We start from the raw sequence: 16,860 nt of genomic DNA, 5'->3' as shown, positions 1-16,860 counted from the left end.
GTGCGTCATTTTATATATAGCTTGCACAATTTCTGTCAATGTAAGTCTGATTTTGAATTTAAAAAAATGCTAATTATAAAAACTAAAATTTTGATTATTTTTTTCCCCTTAAAATTGAGATAGCTTCATACCTATAAACCGATAAAGTACCCACCAGTAGTCTACGGAGGATTTCACATCCAAAACATTTCACATTCCACAGCCGTTTTAGTTGTAAAAAAATATAACCCCGGTGTCGAAATCGTCCTCAACTATTTATTGGTTGACCTGATTGATTGAAAAACTTGACCTGATTGAGCGAAATGAGATACATTTCTAAATTCAGCATGCAAAAAGCATACAAGAACTTGAGAAAACCTAGACCTCTGAAATGACGCAGACCAGTGTTATCTGTGTGCCAAGTTTGAACAAGATTGCTAAATGCATGTCCAAGAAATAGTTGAGGACGATTGACACCGGGGTTACATTTTTTTACAACTAAAACGGCTGTGGAATGTGAAATGTTTTGGATGTGAAATCCTCCGTAGACTACTGGTGGGTACTTTATCGGTTTATAGGTTTGAATCTTGGTAGATATATTTGAGGATTTGTGTTGTATTAAACACATGGAGTGTACGTGCCATCCCAACATTGGATATCTAACGATTTCCTGATACAAGTGAGGCTGAGTTTGAGGTGAAGATTCAGCAATGTATGACACCCACTGAATCGTTTATATTAGTTCTTGCATGAACCTTGATATCTGGAAATAAAAAGTCATATCTATTGCGTTTCACTATCTCAACAACAAATAAATCCTTCAGTAAAACAATTAATTTGTTGACTTGCCTTAACTCGTGTTTCTTTGGTGAACACCTGAAACATTCTTCTTCCTAAAACTGTGTTTGACTCGATAACGTGCGTGGTCATGATGGTGATTTAAATAGAATTTTCTATCCATTGACCACATGCATCCTTGATGTACCAAACACCTGTGCCATGCCAGAAGTTCCATAAATTTCCACTTCCCTTCTCAGCCCAACAACCTCCCACAAACTTCCCCTCTCTCCACGTGCAAAATCACAGCACGCCACAAGAAGGAAAACTGTAAATGTCAAGCCACATCACATGCCAGTTTACAAGTTACATAACCAACAAACTCCCTCAAACCATCCATTCACGACAATTTGTCATCGTCCATTTGTTTCCCTTTGAAAATATTACTTCACTCTTCCATTTCATGGTGATTCTCACTGGTTTTCTCACTTCATCACAGATTATTAAATCTCTCATTCAGTCATTCATCTAAACATTAGTCCTTCATTCGCTCCTCATTCCAACAAAATCCTTCGATCTTCCCCTCAGCAGTAGTTCACTTCACCAGTGAGAGTTTCATTCCGAATGACAGCTGTGGATGAAGCAGCCATGAATTTCTTTACCGGAGCCTTCTACCTGCCTCTCGTGCTGGTTTTTACTTTCAGACCTACAGGTAAGAACTGTTGTATGAAGTGTGCATTACCTTTAACACAGATATTAGTACTCGAGGTAATTCATAATTCCATATCCTAAATTGATATTGCAACAGACATTGAGAAAATTAATGAAACGTTATTCTGACTTTTTTTTCCATGAGAGTTTCATAAAATTATTTCATTTTTCACGCAACAATCACCCTTACTTAATTTTTTCCTTGCATGTGAGACGAGACTCATAATTAGAGCTCAAAACTTATTGGAGATAATTTCGTTTGCACAAACAACTAATGAAGAACTCTATTGTAATATTCATGGAACATTCTTAGGCAATTATTTTTTTTTAAATAGTTATCTTGCATGGTTTAAGTGTTTATGCAAAGTTTATGTATTTTTGTAAAGGCCTCTCTTACACTTGGCCGTGAGGTCTCTCTTGAGGATATGACACGAGTTTATGAGCTTTCTCTGAGCATTTTTGCATTCCATTGTCTATATATTTTTTTCAATTTCCATCATCGCCCAATTGTTGTATTTCCGATACTATCACCAACAGTATTGACATGGCACTTTATCAACATCCATCTGCTATGATGGTTTTTGGAGACTTTATAATTCATCACAAAGAATGGTTAGTGCACTCTCAGCACAAATGCTCCCGATGTCAGTGCATTTAACTTTGCAGTGTTGCATGACCTTACTCAGATCATTTCAACTCCTACTTAAATTCCTGATTGAGTTAATGATAACAAGTGCCTTCTCAACAAGTTTTTGTGCTCAAATTCTGGAGATTATACTGCAAAAATTCTGCCCCCTCTCAGAAACTCTGACCATGTCAACATCAAAGTTTAGGTTTCTTACTCTTCACCATCAATAGTTGTGCAGAATCTGGTTGTGATACGATCTCAAGTCAATGGATAGGTTCCAGAGATTTTGGAAAATTGCTAACAGCATTCTCGACCATAATCGGTCATTGATACCTGTCCTCTTCAATACTCCTGAAGTGCTTACTTCTCCCATTGATAAAGACAACCTCTCCGCTGAGCATTCTTCTGCAAACTGTACATTTGAAGAGCACAGAAATCCATTGCTGATTGTCCTTCCTGTGTTGACGCCAGTGTTTCCAATATCATTATGACAACCAGGAAAGTTGCTGAGATTATTCAAGGGCTTGACATCTCAAAAGCTACTGGACCAGATTTAATTCCTGTAATTGCTTTGAAGATGTGTTCACCAGAACTGTCTTCTGTTCTCTCATAATTGTATAGCCTATCTCTCAACGTCTGTATTCCCACATCGCTGGAAGCAAGCTTCTGTAGTCCCTGTCTTTAAAAGCTCCAGTGAGAAATCAGATCCTTCCAACTCTTGGCCTATTAGCCTTCTACCCATGATGAGCAAAGTGTTTGAATCCATGATCAAACTACAACTCATGTGTCATCTGGAAACCTACAACCTCCTAACTTATGCCAGGTATGACTTTTGACCTTCAAGATCGACTGATCTTCTTCTTCTTCTTTCGGCTCGCTCCCGTTAGGGGTCGCCACAGCGGATCAACCATCTCCATTTCGCTCTATCCTCCACATCTTCCATTGACACTCCAACCACCCGCATGTCCACCCTCACCGTATCCATGAACCTCTTCTTTGGCCTTCCTCTTCTCCTCCTGCCTGGCGGCTCCATCTTCAACATCCTTCTCCCGATATACTCCGCTTCCCTCCTGAGCACATGTCCAAACCATCTCAATCTCGCCTCTCTCACTTTGTCTCCAAACCGTCCTACCTGTGCTGTCCCTCTAATATACTCATTCCTTATCCTGTCCATCCTCATCACTCCCAACGAGAATCGCAGCATCTTTAACTCTGCCACCTCCAGCTCCGCTTCCTGTCTTATTGTTAGTGCCACCGCCTCCAAACCATACAACATAGCTGGTCTCACTATCGTCTTATATACTTTCCCCTTCACTCTTGCAGCTACCCTTTTGTCACAAATCACTCCTGCAACTCTTCTCCACCCACTCCATCCTGCCTGTACTCTCTTTTTCACTTCTCTCCCACACTCTCCGTTACTTTGGACAGTTGATCCCAAGTATTTAAACCCATCCACCTTCCCCACCTCAACTCCTTGCAACCGCACCATACCACCACCCTCACTCTCATTTACGCACATGTACTCCGTCTTACTCCGACTGACTATCATTCCCCTTCTCTCCAGGGCGTACCTCCACCTCTCGAGGCTCGCCTCAGCCTGCTCCCTACTCTCCCTACAGATCATGATGTCATCTGCGAACATCATAGTCCATGGGGACTCCAGTCTGATCTCGTCCGTCAACCTGTCCATCACCATTGCAAACAGGAAAGGGCTCAGAGTCGATCCTTGGTGCAATCCCACTTTTACCTTAAACCGGTCCGTCATTCCTACCACACACCTCACCGCTGTCACACTGTCCTCATACATATCCTGCACGATCCTCACATACTTCTCCACCACTCCCGACTTCCTCATACAATGCCACAACTCCTCTCTTGGCACCCTATTATAAGCTTTCTCTAAATCCACAAACACACAATGTAACTCCTTCTGGCCTTCCCGAAACTTCTCCATCAACATTCTCACAGCAAACATTGCATCAGTGGTGCTCTTTCCTGGCATAAACCCATATTGCTGCTCACAGATCGTCACCTCTCCTCTCAACCTAGCTTCCACTACTCTTTCCCACAACTTCATGGTGTGGCTTAACAACTTTATCCCTCTGTAATTTCCACAGCTGTGTACATCACCTTTATTCTTGAAAATCGGAACCAGTACACTTAATCTCCACTCCTCCAGCATCCTCTCACTTTCCAAGACTTTATTAAACAATCTGGTTAACAAACCCACTGCCATCTCTCCTAAGCACTTCCATGCCTCCACTGGTATACCATCTGGGCCACCCACCTTTCCACTTTTCATCTTCTTCATAGCAGTCCTCACTTCATCCTTACTGATCCACCCCACTTCCAGATTCACTATCTCCACCTCTTCCAACCTTCTCTCTCTCATTTTCTTCATTCATCAGCTCCTCAAAGTACTCCATCCACCTTCTCAACACACTCTCCTCGCTCGTCAGCACATTCCCATTTGCATCCTTTATCACCCTCACCTGCAGCACATCCTTCCCAGCTCAGTCCCTCTGTCTTGCCAATCGGTATAAATCCTTTTCCCTTCCTTTTGTATCCAACTTCTCATACAGCTCGTCATATGCCTTTTGCTTGGCCTTTGCCACCTCTCTTTTTGCCTTTTGCCACCACTTCTTGTACTCCTGCCAACTTTCTTCATCTCTCTGACTATCCCACTTCTTTTTCGCCAACCCCTTCTTCCTTATACTTTCCTGTACTTCCTCATTCCACCACCAAGTCTCATTATCTTCCTTTCTCTGTCCAGATGTCACACCAAGTACCTTCCCAGCTATCTCCCTCACAACTTCTGCTGTCGTTGCCCAATCATCCCACCCATCTTTACCACCATCCAACGCCTGTCTCACCTCCTCCCTAAATTTCACGCAACAGTCTTCCTCCTTCAGCTTCCACCATCTGGTCCTTGGTTCAGCCCTCACTCTCTTCCTCAACCTCACCTCTAAAGTCATCCTACAGACCACCAATCGATGCTGTCGAGCTACACTCTCCCCTGCCACAACCTTACAGTCACTAATCTCTTTCAGGTTGCATCTCCTGCTTAAGATGTAATCCACATGTGTGCACTTTCCTCCACTCTTGTATGTCACCCTGTGTTCCTCCTTCTTCTTGAAATACGTATTTACCACTGCCATTTCCATTCTTTTTGCAAACTCTACCACCATTTGCCCTTCCACATTTCTCTTGTTGAGACCGTACCTTCCCATCACCTCCTCATCCTCTTTATTTCCTTCCCCAACATGACCATTCAAATCTGCTCCAATCACCACTCTTTCATCCTTGGATACACTCTCCACCACTTCATCGAACTTACTCCAGAAATCTTCTTTATACTCCCTCTCACACCCCATATGTGGGGCATATGCACTGATGACATTCATCATCACCCCTTCAATTTCCAACTTCACACTCATCACTCGGTCAGACACTCTCCTCATCTCCAATACCCTCTTGACATAATCTTCCTTCAGGATTACCCCTCCACCATTTCTCCTCCCATCCACACCATGGTAGAACAGTATGAAACCACCTCCAATGCTCCTAGCCTTACTCCCCATCCACTTGGTCTCTTGTACACACAGTATGTCCACCTTTCTTCTCTCCATCATATCAGCCAACTCTCGCCCGTTGCCGGTCATTGCCCCAACATTCAGAGTTCCAACTCTCACCTACACATTTCTATCCTTCCCCCTCTCCCACTGCCTCCAGACTCGCCTTCCCCGTCTCCTTCTCCTCCTTCGCCCATCAGTAGCACAATTTCCACTGGTAGCCTGCTGACCACCGGTACCGGTGGCAGTCGTTGGTAACCCGGACCTCGACCGATCCGGTATGGAAATTCGTTTTGTTGTCCGCATAATGATTTGGCATAGGTTTTTACACCAGATACCCTTCCTGACGCAACCCTGGTCGCCTCTTACGACACACAGGGATATGGTACACCTATTCTAACCGGGCATACACCGGGCCCAGTACAACTGGTACTCATTTCGCCGACCTCGGAAGGATGGCAGGCTGAGTCAACCCCCTGGTGTTTTCGACTTGGTATATGTATGTGTATATATATATATATATATATATATATATATATATATATATATATATATATATATATATATATATATATATATATATATATATATATATATATATATATATATATATATATATATATATATATATATATATATATACACATATATACATATACATATATATATATATACATACATATACATATATGTATACAAACAATAATTCAGTGTCCCAACGGGGCTTGAACTCAGGACCTTTTGGGTCCCAAGCCACTGCCCTAACCACTGCGCCAACACCAGGCAGGCAACACCAAGACCTTCAAGATCGACTGATGTTCTCGCCCAAATTATTCAACATGTGAATCGCGTTTTGTATCATCTTGATGAAGCCAGGGTTGTTGTTCTCAACATAGCAAAGGCTTTTGACAAAGTAGGGCACAAGGGGCTCATCCACAAGCTAAAATCATATGGCATCTCTGGAAAATTACTTGATACAATTTCTGACTTTCTTGCAAATCACCAAATCTCTTTGGTACATGGGGGACAGTCATCCCTTATCCATAATATTAATGCTGGTGTTCATCAGGGCTCTGTGTTAGGTCCTAAATTGTCCTTGTTATATATATCATTGAGCTTCCTGATTCTATTTTCCCACAGTTAACTATGACTCAATACTGTATACTGCCGACCCAAGAACCACCTCTCCATCCCGTGTCCAGGCCAGTACAACTCTCAATCAGGACCAAGGTCCTAGAGAATGTGATTAACTGGGGAAATGACTGGCTCTTTTCTTTCAACCAAAGGAGGACTCACTTGATGTCTGTGTCCAGCTCAAGATCACCCCATTTTCCAAACCTGTTAAATAATTATTCACCTTTGCAGGAACTCCCTCTTTTATTGGATATCAACTCAAACCTCAACTGGGAAAACCCCATCTCTGGTATCACAAAAGAGCCTCACAGAGCCTTGACTGCATATTTAGTATTGTGATAATTCAATCATCGGACGCGGTTAAAATCGGACCATGCATGTCGGAGAAATGGTTGGGGACACGTGTAAGCAACAAAATGGCTGACAGTTGGCCATCTTGGATCTGATCTCAAAATAAAATGACATGCTTGTGTAAGCCTTCATGACTAAGCTGTGTGCCATGTTTAAACAACATCAGTAAATGCTTGTTCGAGAAATGGTTGAGGACGTGTTCAACATCAGATTTTTTCCAACTAAAATGGCCGCAGGTCGGCCATCTTGGATCCAATCTCGAAAAAAAACACCAAGGCTTATGTAAGCCATCATTTGTTATCGGTATGCCAAGTTTGAACAAGATTGGTAAATGCATGTTCGAGAAATGTTTGAGGACGTGCTCGACACCAGGGGTTTTATCTTTTTTTACAACTAAAATGGCTGCCAGTTGGTCAACTTTGATCACATCGTAAAACAAAATGATGTGCATAGGTACACCAGCATGTGTTGTCTTTGTGCCAAGTACAAATAAAATCTGTCCATACATGTCCAAGATATGGTTGCCGATGCGTGCACGCACACACACACACACAAAAATCAAGCCCAAGTTTTCCGGTTTTTGCATTTCAAGACCGGCGATAATTAGGGATCACATCCTTAAAACAACAACAACCGAGCTGCACATCCAAGCAGGCAGAAAGCCACGCCTCCAGGAGTGACAGCTGGCAAAACCATGCCCCCGGAGTGGATGATTGATGGGCGTGAGGTGAGAGCCGAGAGGAGAGTGACGTTAGTCAGAGTCTCGTGTTGGGCAACAATAAGGCAGTCGAGACGAAGGCTCGGAGATGTACAGAAATGAGAGAGGCAGGCTCGGCAGTTGAAAGAGAAGGACATTGCTGCTGGCTTTCTCTTGACACGGTGAAGAAGACGGCATGATTCTTGTGTTCGTGCTGAGGCAAATTGGCTCGTGTAGTGGAGCAAGATGCTGGCCATTGACTGTGGGCTGCTATCGGGGAAAGAGACGGTGCTATTATGCATAGCAGCGACATCGGCAAGTGCGATCGACGAAAGAAGTTGCATGGCAGTTTCTGAGCCCTGGTGTGGAGTATCGCCGCCCGAATTGCCAACCGTATGTTTCCTGCCCAGAGAGCGGCTTGGTGCCATTTTGGGCACATTTTCTTGCGCAGTGACGAAGCGATTTGGTGACCTTCAAGCTTCCAAAACTCACCTCTGGACCCACAGATAAGTGCCGGGAGAAATGTAGGATTTTTCCTATATTTTATCTGTCCCCTTCTTTGTATTTAAGTCTGTGTGGAGGCGCCTCAAACTTAAATTTATTTTACCTCACCGTCTGTTCATTATCAACCAGTTTTGAATTATCACCATTGTAAATATTTGATTTATTTTCATTAAACCCCATATTTATTTAAGTTGCTTGTGTCTGTCTATTTGTCATGGGTTAGAGATAAACCCCCTTGTGCTTCCATGTACTCCGTCCTTGTCGGTGTTTTGGTCACGCGCACACCAAAATCTCTGAGAATCTCGGTTGCAATCCTCCAAGGGAAATAATTTGGCCATCCATCCAGGTAGGGGCTAACCCTCTGGACACAACAGTATTCTTCAATTCCTTTGAATGTCCTGTTGAGCCATGTTAATGGAATGCTGTGTTTATCACTGCTGAGACCAGGTTCACTGTTTAAAGGAAACCTTGCAGAGATACTAAATTGGTGCCATGTAATCCTCTGACTTGTGAACACAATACTGTTTTACCCATAATTTGGTATCTCATGATAAACCTGTTAAAGTTCATGATTCTTCATTTTTTTCAACTATCAACATACACGTACTGGTTGGAAAGATGGAGAATCAGAAATACTGTACAGCTTCCATTGAAACACGTCCAAAAAAAATTAAAATCCCGACCTACCTACCCCATTCATTGAGCAGTATTGTGACGTTCACGGGACTTGAACAGTCCCGCCAACGTAAGATGAGCCGAAACGATAGAAGCGGTTTATTCTTACACTCCAAGGGTGGCGGTTTTGATCGCTCTATAGAAAACGGGACGAGGTAGGTGGTACGAGTCACTTTTTACTGAGTTAATAACGTTTATTTATACACAAGAGCGATAAGAAGAATCGGCAAGAGGAGGGATCCATGGGCAATTCGACGAAGGGTGGTGTGGATTCGGGCATGGGGGAAAACAAACAATTTCAATGGATCTACAGCAAAATGTAAAGAATCAATTCATCGGTACACGAATCTCAAACCCTCTAAGGCGCCAGGTACACGTACACGTACACACACACACACACACACACACACACACACACACACACACACACACACACACACACACACACACACACACACACACACACACACACACACACACACACACACACACACACACACAAGTTCATCAGGCTTGCCCGTGATGTCGATGCAAAAGTCATTGAATTGGTGCCGGACGAGCTGGCGTTGCGCCTGTCAGGGGCAGGAGACACGGTGGTGCAGATGTTCCGTGAAACCTTCCACGCAGAAATTGTGATTCTTGGTCTGTGAGCTCCAACCAGGCACCGTGGTGTTGGCCTTTGTGGTGTCGACCTCCTGTGGTGTGGGCCCAAAACCGCTCACAGCCGCCAGGGAACCCAGTTCATGCGCCAAGAACGAGCAGGAGAAGGAGGCAGGTCTGCCACCGTCCGGTCCCGCACCCAGAGCCAGCGGAACACGAGAGCCCAACGAGGTGAAGCACGAGGCACAGCAAGGGCTCAAGGCATGACGAATCAGGGACGAGCAAGCGCGAGAGAGAAGAGAGAGAAGAGAGAGAAGAGAGAGAAGAGAGAGAAGAGAGAGAAGAGAGAGAAGAGAGAGAAGAGAGAGAAGAGAGAGAAGAGAGCTGCGACGAGAGCGAAGCTGAACAAATTCCGCCAGCTATTTTTATCTATCTCTCTTCCAATCAGATCGTTTCATGCTCTTGAGTCTTTGTGACTTCCAACGGAGCCCCTCATTGGTCCTCCGTCTGCGCCTTCCGCCAATGGCCATCAAGGGGCGGAGCCATCCACAGCACCTCATGTCATGGCAAGCAGACAGGAAATACTAAAAGGGAATACGCATCAACACTTACCCTAACCAGTCTCCCTATCTCATTACGTGACAATTATAATCATTTCCCCCTTAAAGAAATGGACATTTACTCGATAATCTATCACCACTAAATTCCTACTTCATGACATCAAGATCCTGGTATAACTCGAACAGCATGGCATACATAATTAAACATCCTAATTACCATTTGAATGCATACCCCCCCCCTCAGACGTAACAGTATGTTACCGGAAACCCAACATTCTTGGGGTGGGGGGGGGGAGCTTATATTTAAAACATCAGAAATCCTGCTTTAGTGTCTTACAAATAGATTCATTAGTCTGGTCACTCAAACGAGCCCCCACTGCCCCCACCACCATCATTTCCCCCCACTGAGTTGGTAAATAAAGTTATTCTTCATGAACACACGATGGCCTTTCTGAGCGATTTATAATGAATTTAAAACGCACAAGTCTGGAGACGGCGATGGTTCACGAGCAATGTACACAGTTCGCCTTTTTACTTTTACGGTTGTCATGGCAAACTTGGTTTTATAAAAAAAATCATGCATGTAAACTATACAGGCATTTAAATATATGGGGGTAATTTCTAAAGAAATTCTAATGATTTACATGTAAAGATTTATTACATAGGAACATGTATTAATCAAAAGAAACAATCAAACACAGATCAGAAATGTATGTGTTAGAAATGTATAGCAACCGGGGTTGTGGATCCGCCGCTTGGAAAGGTTCTAGGCTGAAAGGATCGAAACCTCGATGAAAACGGTGCCCAGCTGATGAGCCAGGAAGGTGGGAAATCAGTAAATTGCACATAAGTTAAGGTTAGAACTTCAAATCAAATAGCTTTTGTAAGTACTTACCGGTCCATAATATATCCGTGTGTGTGTGTGTGTGTGTGTGTGTGTGTGTGTGTGTGTGTGTGTGTGTGTGTGTGTGTGTGTGTGTGTGTGTGTGTGTGTGTGTGTGTGTGTGTGTGTGTTTATTTCTGGCTTCCTTCTTGGGACTATGGTGCAGTAATTGGTCTTTATTTTGATTAACTTTATTTCCTGACCCACACCAACCCCAGAGAGCGTGGATAATCTGCATAGTGGTTGCATGGAGAGATCTTCACCACCATTTATCAATCTCTCTGTGTCCCAACAAACAACCACAATCACTACCACTGTGAACGGACGGGCCCAGTTCCACTGTAGCGTCTCCTTCAAGAGCAGGTCCACGGATGACCCCATGGTGTACTGGTACAAACACAGTCCCAATAGTATGGTAGGAAAAATCGTTTTCTCCACAAAATCTCCGTCAGTCGAATACATTAACCGTGTGAAGCAAACTGTTCATGAAATACGAAAACATTTGAACATGAGAACACGAAGATTCACCCTGGAGATTCTCCAGCTCAACGTGAAGGACTCTGGAGATTATTTCTGTGTTACCAAGATAAAAACAAGAGATGGATGGTTTGGAAATTGTGGTGAAGGAACCAGGCTGGAGGTGGTTGGTAAGTTATGTGGGATTATCCTGGGACGTGGATTTGTTCATGAAAATAATAATGAAGGTAACACAGCACTTGGTTTGATGAAACAGGTGGTTCCAGATATAACTTGATAACTGTGATCATGAGATTATGGAATAGATTTCCCTTGACAAAACCAGAATAACAACTTGGTCGTTGATTTTAAGACAAAAATCTATGCTATTACATGTTGATGGAAATTGTTTATTTTAGTGAACAATGTTTGTAAGGCTGTCTCCATCATTGTTGTATGGAATGTCAAAATTACATATCGTCAACAAGTGTGGGCTCTACATGTGTTATATTACATGCAATCAACAAGTGTGGGCTCCACATGTGTTACAATATCACATGTAATCAACAACTGTTGGCTCTACATGTGTTATATTACATGCAATCAACAAGTGTGGGCTCCACATGAGTAGGGTGGATATAGTGGTTCTGGCTCACTTTTCCCCATGTAAATGAATGGGGGATTTTCAGCGATTCCTATTTTTTTCCCTAAAAATAAACCCCCTTTTTATCCCAAGGTATATTTATTTGTCTCCCCTTTTAACCTGGAGGTTGAACCTCATTGAATTGAACACCTGGGGGTTGAACAGCTCACTCATTGAACCTATAAAGATTTGTTCATTCTCAAATTCCTTCAATAGTTTAATTTTCTTTGCACAATAATCCCCATCTAAAATATTGACAAACAAAACATTTGAATCTTTATATTTTTAAGATACCCCTTTTGTGCTATTACGAAATGATAAACTTCTCTTAATGCTCTTGTTTGACCACCTCCTGAGCCACATATCATTTTGAGATTATAGTAAATTGTTTTTTCATTGTTCAATTGATAACCATCAAAGTTTTCAGTCCATTCAAGGATATTCATTTTTTTCTTTACATCCTCTAAGTTACTAGTTTTTAAATTGATTCGCTTATTTGTTTTATTTACCTTTGTTTTAGTTATTTTTTCAATAAGACTTATTTGATATTTTTCACATTCATTATGTTTTCCATTTATATACCAAGACTGAGATTTTCTCCACTCTTTAGTTTGATTAATACTTGGTTTAACCATTTATATATTGCGAAAAAACGCGGCGGTAGCCCTTAAAAAAAACCCTAACCCATCTTCCCATCGTTAAAACACAATCTATTTTATACACTCTATCATACAATATCCATATGGAACACAATCTATTCCATTATCTAAAATAAATCTCTTATCATCAAAGGCTCCTAATGCCTTTTTATTTACTTCTTCACTATATATGTTATGTTTATAACTTTTTATTGCATTCATTTTCCTATATTCTTCTTTCTTATTCATCAAACAATTATAATAATTTCTAAAAGTTATTGATTTCTTTATTACATATTTCTTTATTCCCTTTAACCTCTTATCAATCTGATCACCATACTTATAAGCATATGCCTTTGCTCTCAATCCAATAAACTCACTCATTACTTTTCCACCCAACTCATCCTTAAACTTACCAATAACCTTTTCATTCTTTTTGGAAAATAACTCACTCTTCTTGCTGAAATTACTTGTATCATATACTCCAATATTTTTCATCATATCTTTATAAACATCATCAGTTTTTATATCTAGAATAAAACTATCAGTGTCCATATACAACAATGAAACATTTTCACCATACTCTTTCTTAAAGTCATTATACAAATAATCATACATCAATATCTTTGATAAATCAAGAACTGCTGTTCCAATATAAATTGGTTTATCCATTACAATACTTTCCTTTTTCATATGAATTGCAGAAAAGTTCTCTGAAAAAACCTCTTCTCTCTCAAAACTTGGTTTATTTATCAATCTCGAAGCTTCTTTCCAAGATGTTGCGAATCTAATGTTTTGCCTGTTTCGAACATTTTCCATAGTCTTTCCAAATACAGCATTATTCATTAATTTATAAACGTCCCCTTCAAATTTTACTTTTGTATTTGCTCTCATATCTGTATTGAATTGAATATACTTTTTCACCCAAGGACTTTGTTTAAATTTTAAAACTCTATGAATTTTAGCTAATCTCAATCCTTCTAATAATTAATAATTATTACAATAATTCTTCTAATTAACAATTAATAACTTTTCTGTTGATTTGCCTTTAATATTAAAACTTTCATGATAATCACTGAACCATTCTTTCTTTGGGGTTTCTTTCTCACATGCAAAAGGAAGGTCTTTATGCTTATTATGAAGATCACTCGGGTACTTCAAATCAACGTCAAAATAATAACCTTCTTCTTCGTCATTCAATTCCTCTTGAGAAGAAATAACAATATTCATCAAAGCCTTTTCATAATCCTTTTCTTCCACCCACTCTAATTTACCATAAGGCAGAGATTGAGACATTGCCCATCCATACAAATTATTAGCATCAAAATACATCAAATAATTACTATCTTTTTCACTATCATAATTTGGAAGATATTTATTATTTGCTTTAGCATATCTTTTTGAACATACTTGTGATATTCCACCTCTCTTGGACTTCTCAATCATCAAAAGCATATCAACATCACTGATTAAATCTATATCTTGTTTTGTCATTTTCAACATTGCACTCCAAGCTAAACCAGGAGCTGTGAAATAGTGGGCAGGATCTAATCCATAACAATTTTTATTATGACAGAGTGATCTAAAAGCTTCAAACACATCAGCTAACAATAAAATATCTGTTTTTAGATATAAATCATGATATTCTCCAAGGTTCTTTATCTTAAATATTTTCCATATTTCTTGTGCGTGTTTATATTCCTTATCACTTATCTCTTCTTCATAAAGGTTATTATAGAAACTTTTTTTGAAGGAAGTTGTGTTTCTTTAAATCTCATAATGAATCCATATAATCATAAGGATAAATTCCCTTACTTGTAAGAATTTTCTCTTTACTTTGAATTTCATTCCTTGTTTGAATTTCCTCTCTCGTGAGAATTCCTTCTTTAATCAGAATTTCATCTTTAATCAGAATTTCATTCATTGTTCGAATTTTCTTTATAATTAGAATTTCATCTTCAGTTAGAATTTCTTCATTAATTTCCTCATTAGTTAGAGTTTCCTCTTTACTTTGAATTCTCTCTTTAATCTGAATTTCCTCTTTAGTGAGAATTTCCTTTTTTGGAAAGAATGAATTAAGATTTGGAAAAGAGTCCGTGGAGCTTAGATTTGATGCGAGGTCGGCTAGTGGTGTTCCCATAAACTTGTAAGAATCTAGAAACCTAATACGACTTAAAGGTTTTGTGAATATCATTTTTGTAAATGAAATATACTTTTGACTTGTGTTTGTTATGGCAGAAATATTCCCTGGTGTTTTTGAAAGTTCATTTATAAATAGATGTGTATTATAGTTGGCGCTGTTGTGAAGAAAGACTGGAATAAAAGAAGGTAATTTATAATTAAGATTACAACAGGAATGAGCGGGACCTCTATATTTACCAGTAAGATGACAATGATCTCTAACTTTAGACTCCTTAATTTCCCCCTCACAAATATGACAGATATTGTTCATTCTAAATTCTAATTTTTCATCTTTGGTTAATTTCATCGGTTCATTTGTTTCTTTCATTAATTTAGTGAGTCTTATACAATCCTTTTCTAATCGTTTTACAAACTCTTGTGAAGCTTTTTTTCCATGATAATGTTCAAGTTTGTTATACTTTTCTCCAACAGATGATTTGATATAATAACAGAAACCACAAGGAATATGTTTTTGATATTTATTTGTATATGATTCTTTTGGATTAGGAGAAGCAGCATTAATCTTTTTAAGGATACACTCAAAATCAGCGTATATCACAAATGGGTGCATGATAGATTTATTATAATCGTCAAAAGAAATCTTTTCACCAGGTTTAGGCATTGTAATTACAGCTGATTTATGATTACTACAATATTTTGAATGTTGTTCTAATCGTTCTTTTGTATGAAATGAATTAAGACATCGCTTACAAGGATATATTTTGTTTGCTGTTCTGAATACCTGAGAAGAGATTAATCTTGATAAATTATTGATGTATGTGTAATGTGAATTCTTTCCAACACTAAAATATAAAAGATCAATGTGTGTTTCTTTATTTTTATAGTTGTTTGAAATTTTTAATATTTGAACTTTGTTTGTATCCGTTAATCCATATACATTAATAGAAAGATTATTCTTTTTCTCAAATTTAGGAATATCTGTTAGTGGCATTGGGAATTTATAATCTTTAATGTCCAAGGTATTCTCATATTTCATATATTGTTTTACTCTTTCTGAATTACATTTTGGTGGATGAAAGTGAGCAAGAACAGACCAGAGAAAACATTTATTATCATTGTTCTTAATATTAACAACTGCCTTCTTTAGTTTTATTTCTTTTGGTAATTCAATATAAGAAGAAGCTTTAAGAGGGTTTGATTTTAGAATGTGTATATCTAAAAAGATGATTTTTTAAATATTGAATCCACTTCCTACCACTGTATTATCAACATCCTCCTCTTGTCTTGATAGTTCTTCATAAACCCCACTATTCAAAAAATCTTGAAATGATGTTATAAAATGAAGATCTGTTCTCATATAAGGAGTATGTTCTTTATCTTGTCTTTTCATATTCATTTTCACTCCCATATAAAACTTTAAAGTTTTCATTTCTTTTAATATCTTTTTAATAAATTTTTCAACATCGGGTTTCACTATTTCAATTGATTCAGCTATTGATGATGGACCGGGTTCTCCAAATTGAAAAATCCTTATTTTTATATGCCCTTTAAATGCCCCATCAGTGTTTTCAATATAATAGTCTCCCTTTACTTTAAACTCATTTTTCTTGTGTTTTTGTGATTGAAGATGTTTATTATAACTTCTCTTCAAAACATCCTTTGAACAGATATCACAATGTTTTCTTTCCAACTCAAGAGGAGATATTTTATGAAATAGATTAAATGTGTGTTTGTTGGTTCGGAGGTGTTTTCTATAATGTTTATATTTGTGATTACAAACATCGCAGTATGTTGTATTCACCATATTTATGTAATAAATCTTTGCTTAAACTAAAATTTTCTTGATGAAAATTTCGTTTATTTTACAGGTGAATCTGTGCTTAAAACCATTTTATCCTCCAACTTTTTCA

General features: G+C 39.2%; 1 protein-coding gene across 1 annotated transcript in view; it reads left to right on the top strand.

Moving 5' to 3' along the window:
- Positions 1-1,174: 1,174 nt before the first annotated feature.
- Positions 1,175-16,860, top strand: part of LOC147025217 (uncharacterized) — a 34,640-nt gene continuing 18,954 nt past the window's right edge. The window contains exons 1-2 of the mRNA XM_085885959.1: positions 1,175-1,468; positions 11,290-11,718. Coding sequence (XP_085742085.1) covers positions 1,381-1,468; positions 11,290-11,718 — 517 coding nt within the window. The 5' untranslated portion in view covers positions 1,175-1,380. The remainder of the gene's footprint in view (positions 1,469-11,289; positions 11,719-16,860) is intronic.

Source organism: Eptatretus burgeri, chromosome 6 (assembly GCF_056783735.1).
Source record: "Eptatretus burgeri isolate ZD-2024b chromosome 6, Ebu_testis_v1, whole genome shotgun sequence".
In the NCBI taxonomy this organism is placed as follows: domain Eukaryota; kingdom Metazoa; phylum Chordata; class Myxini; order Myxiniformes; family Myxinidae; genus Eptatretus; species Eptatretus burgeri.
This window is presented reverse-complemented; position numbering and strand designations above follow the sequence as displayed.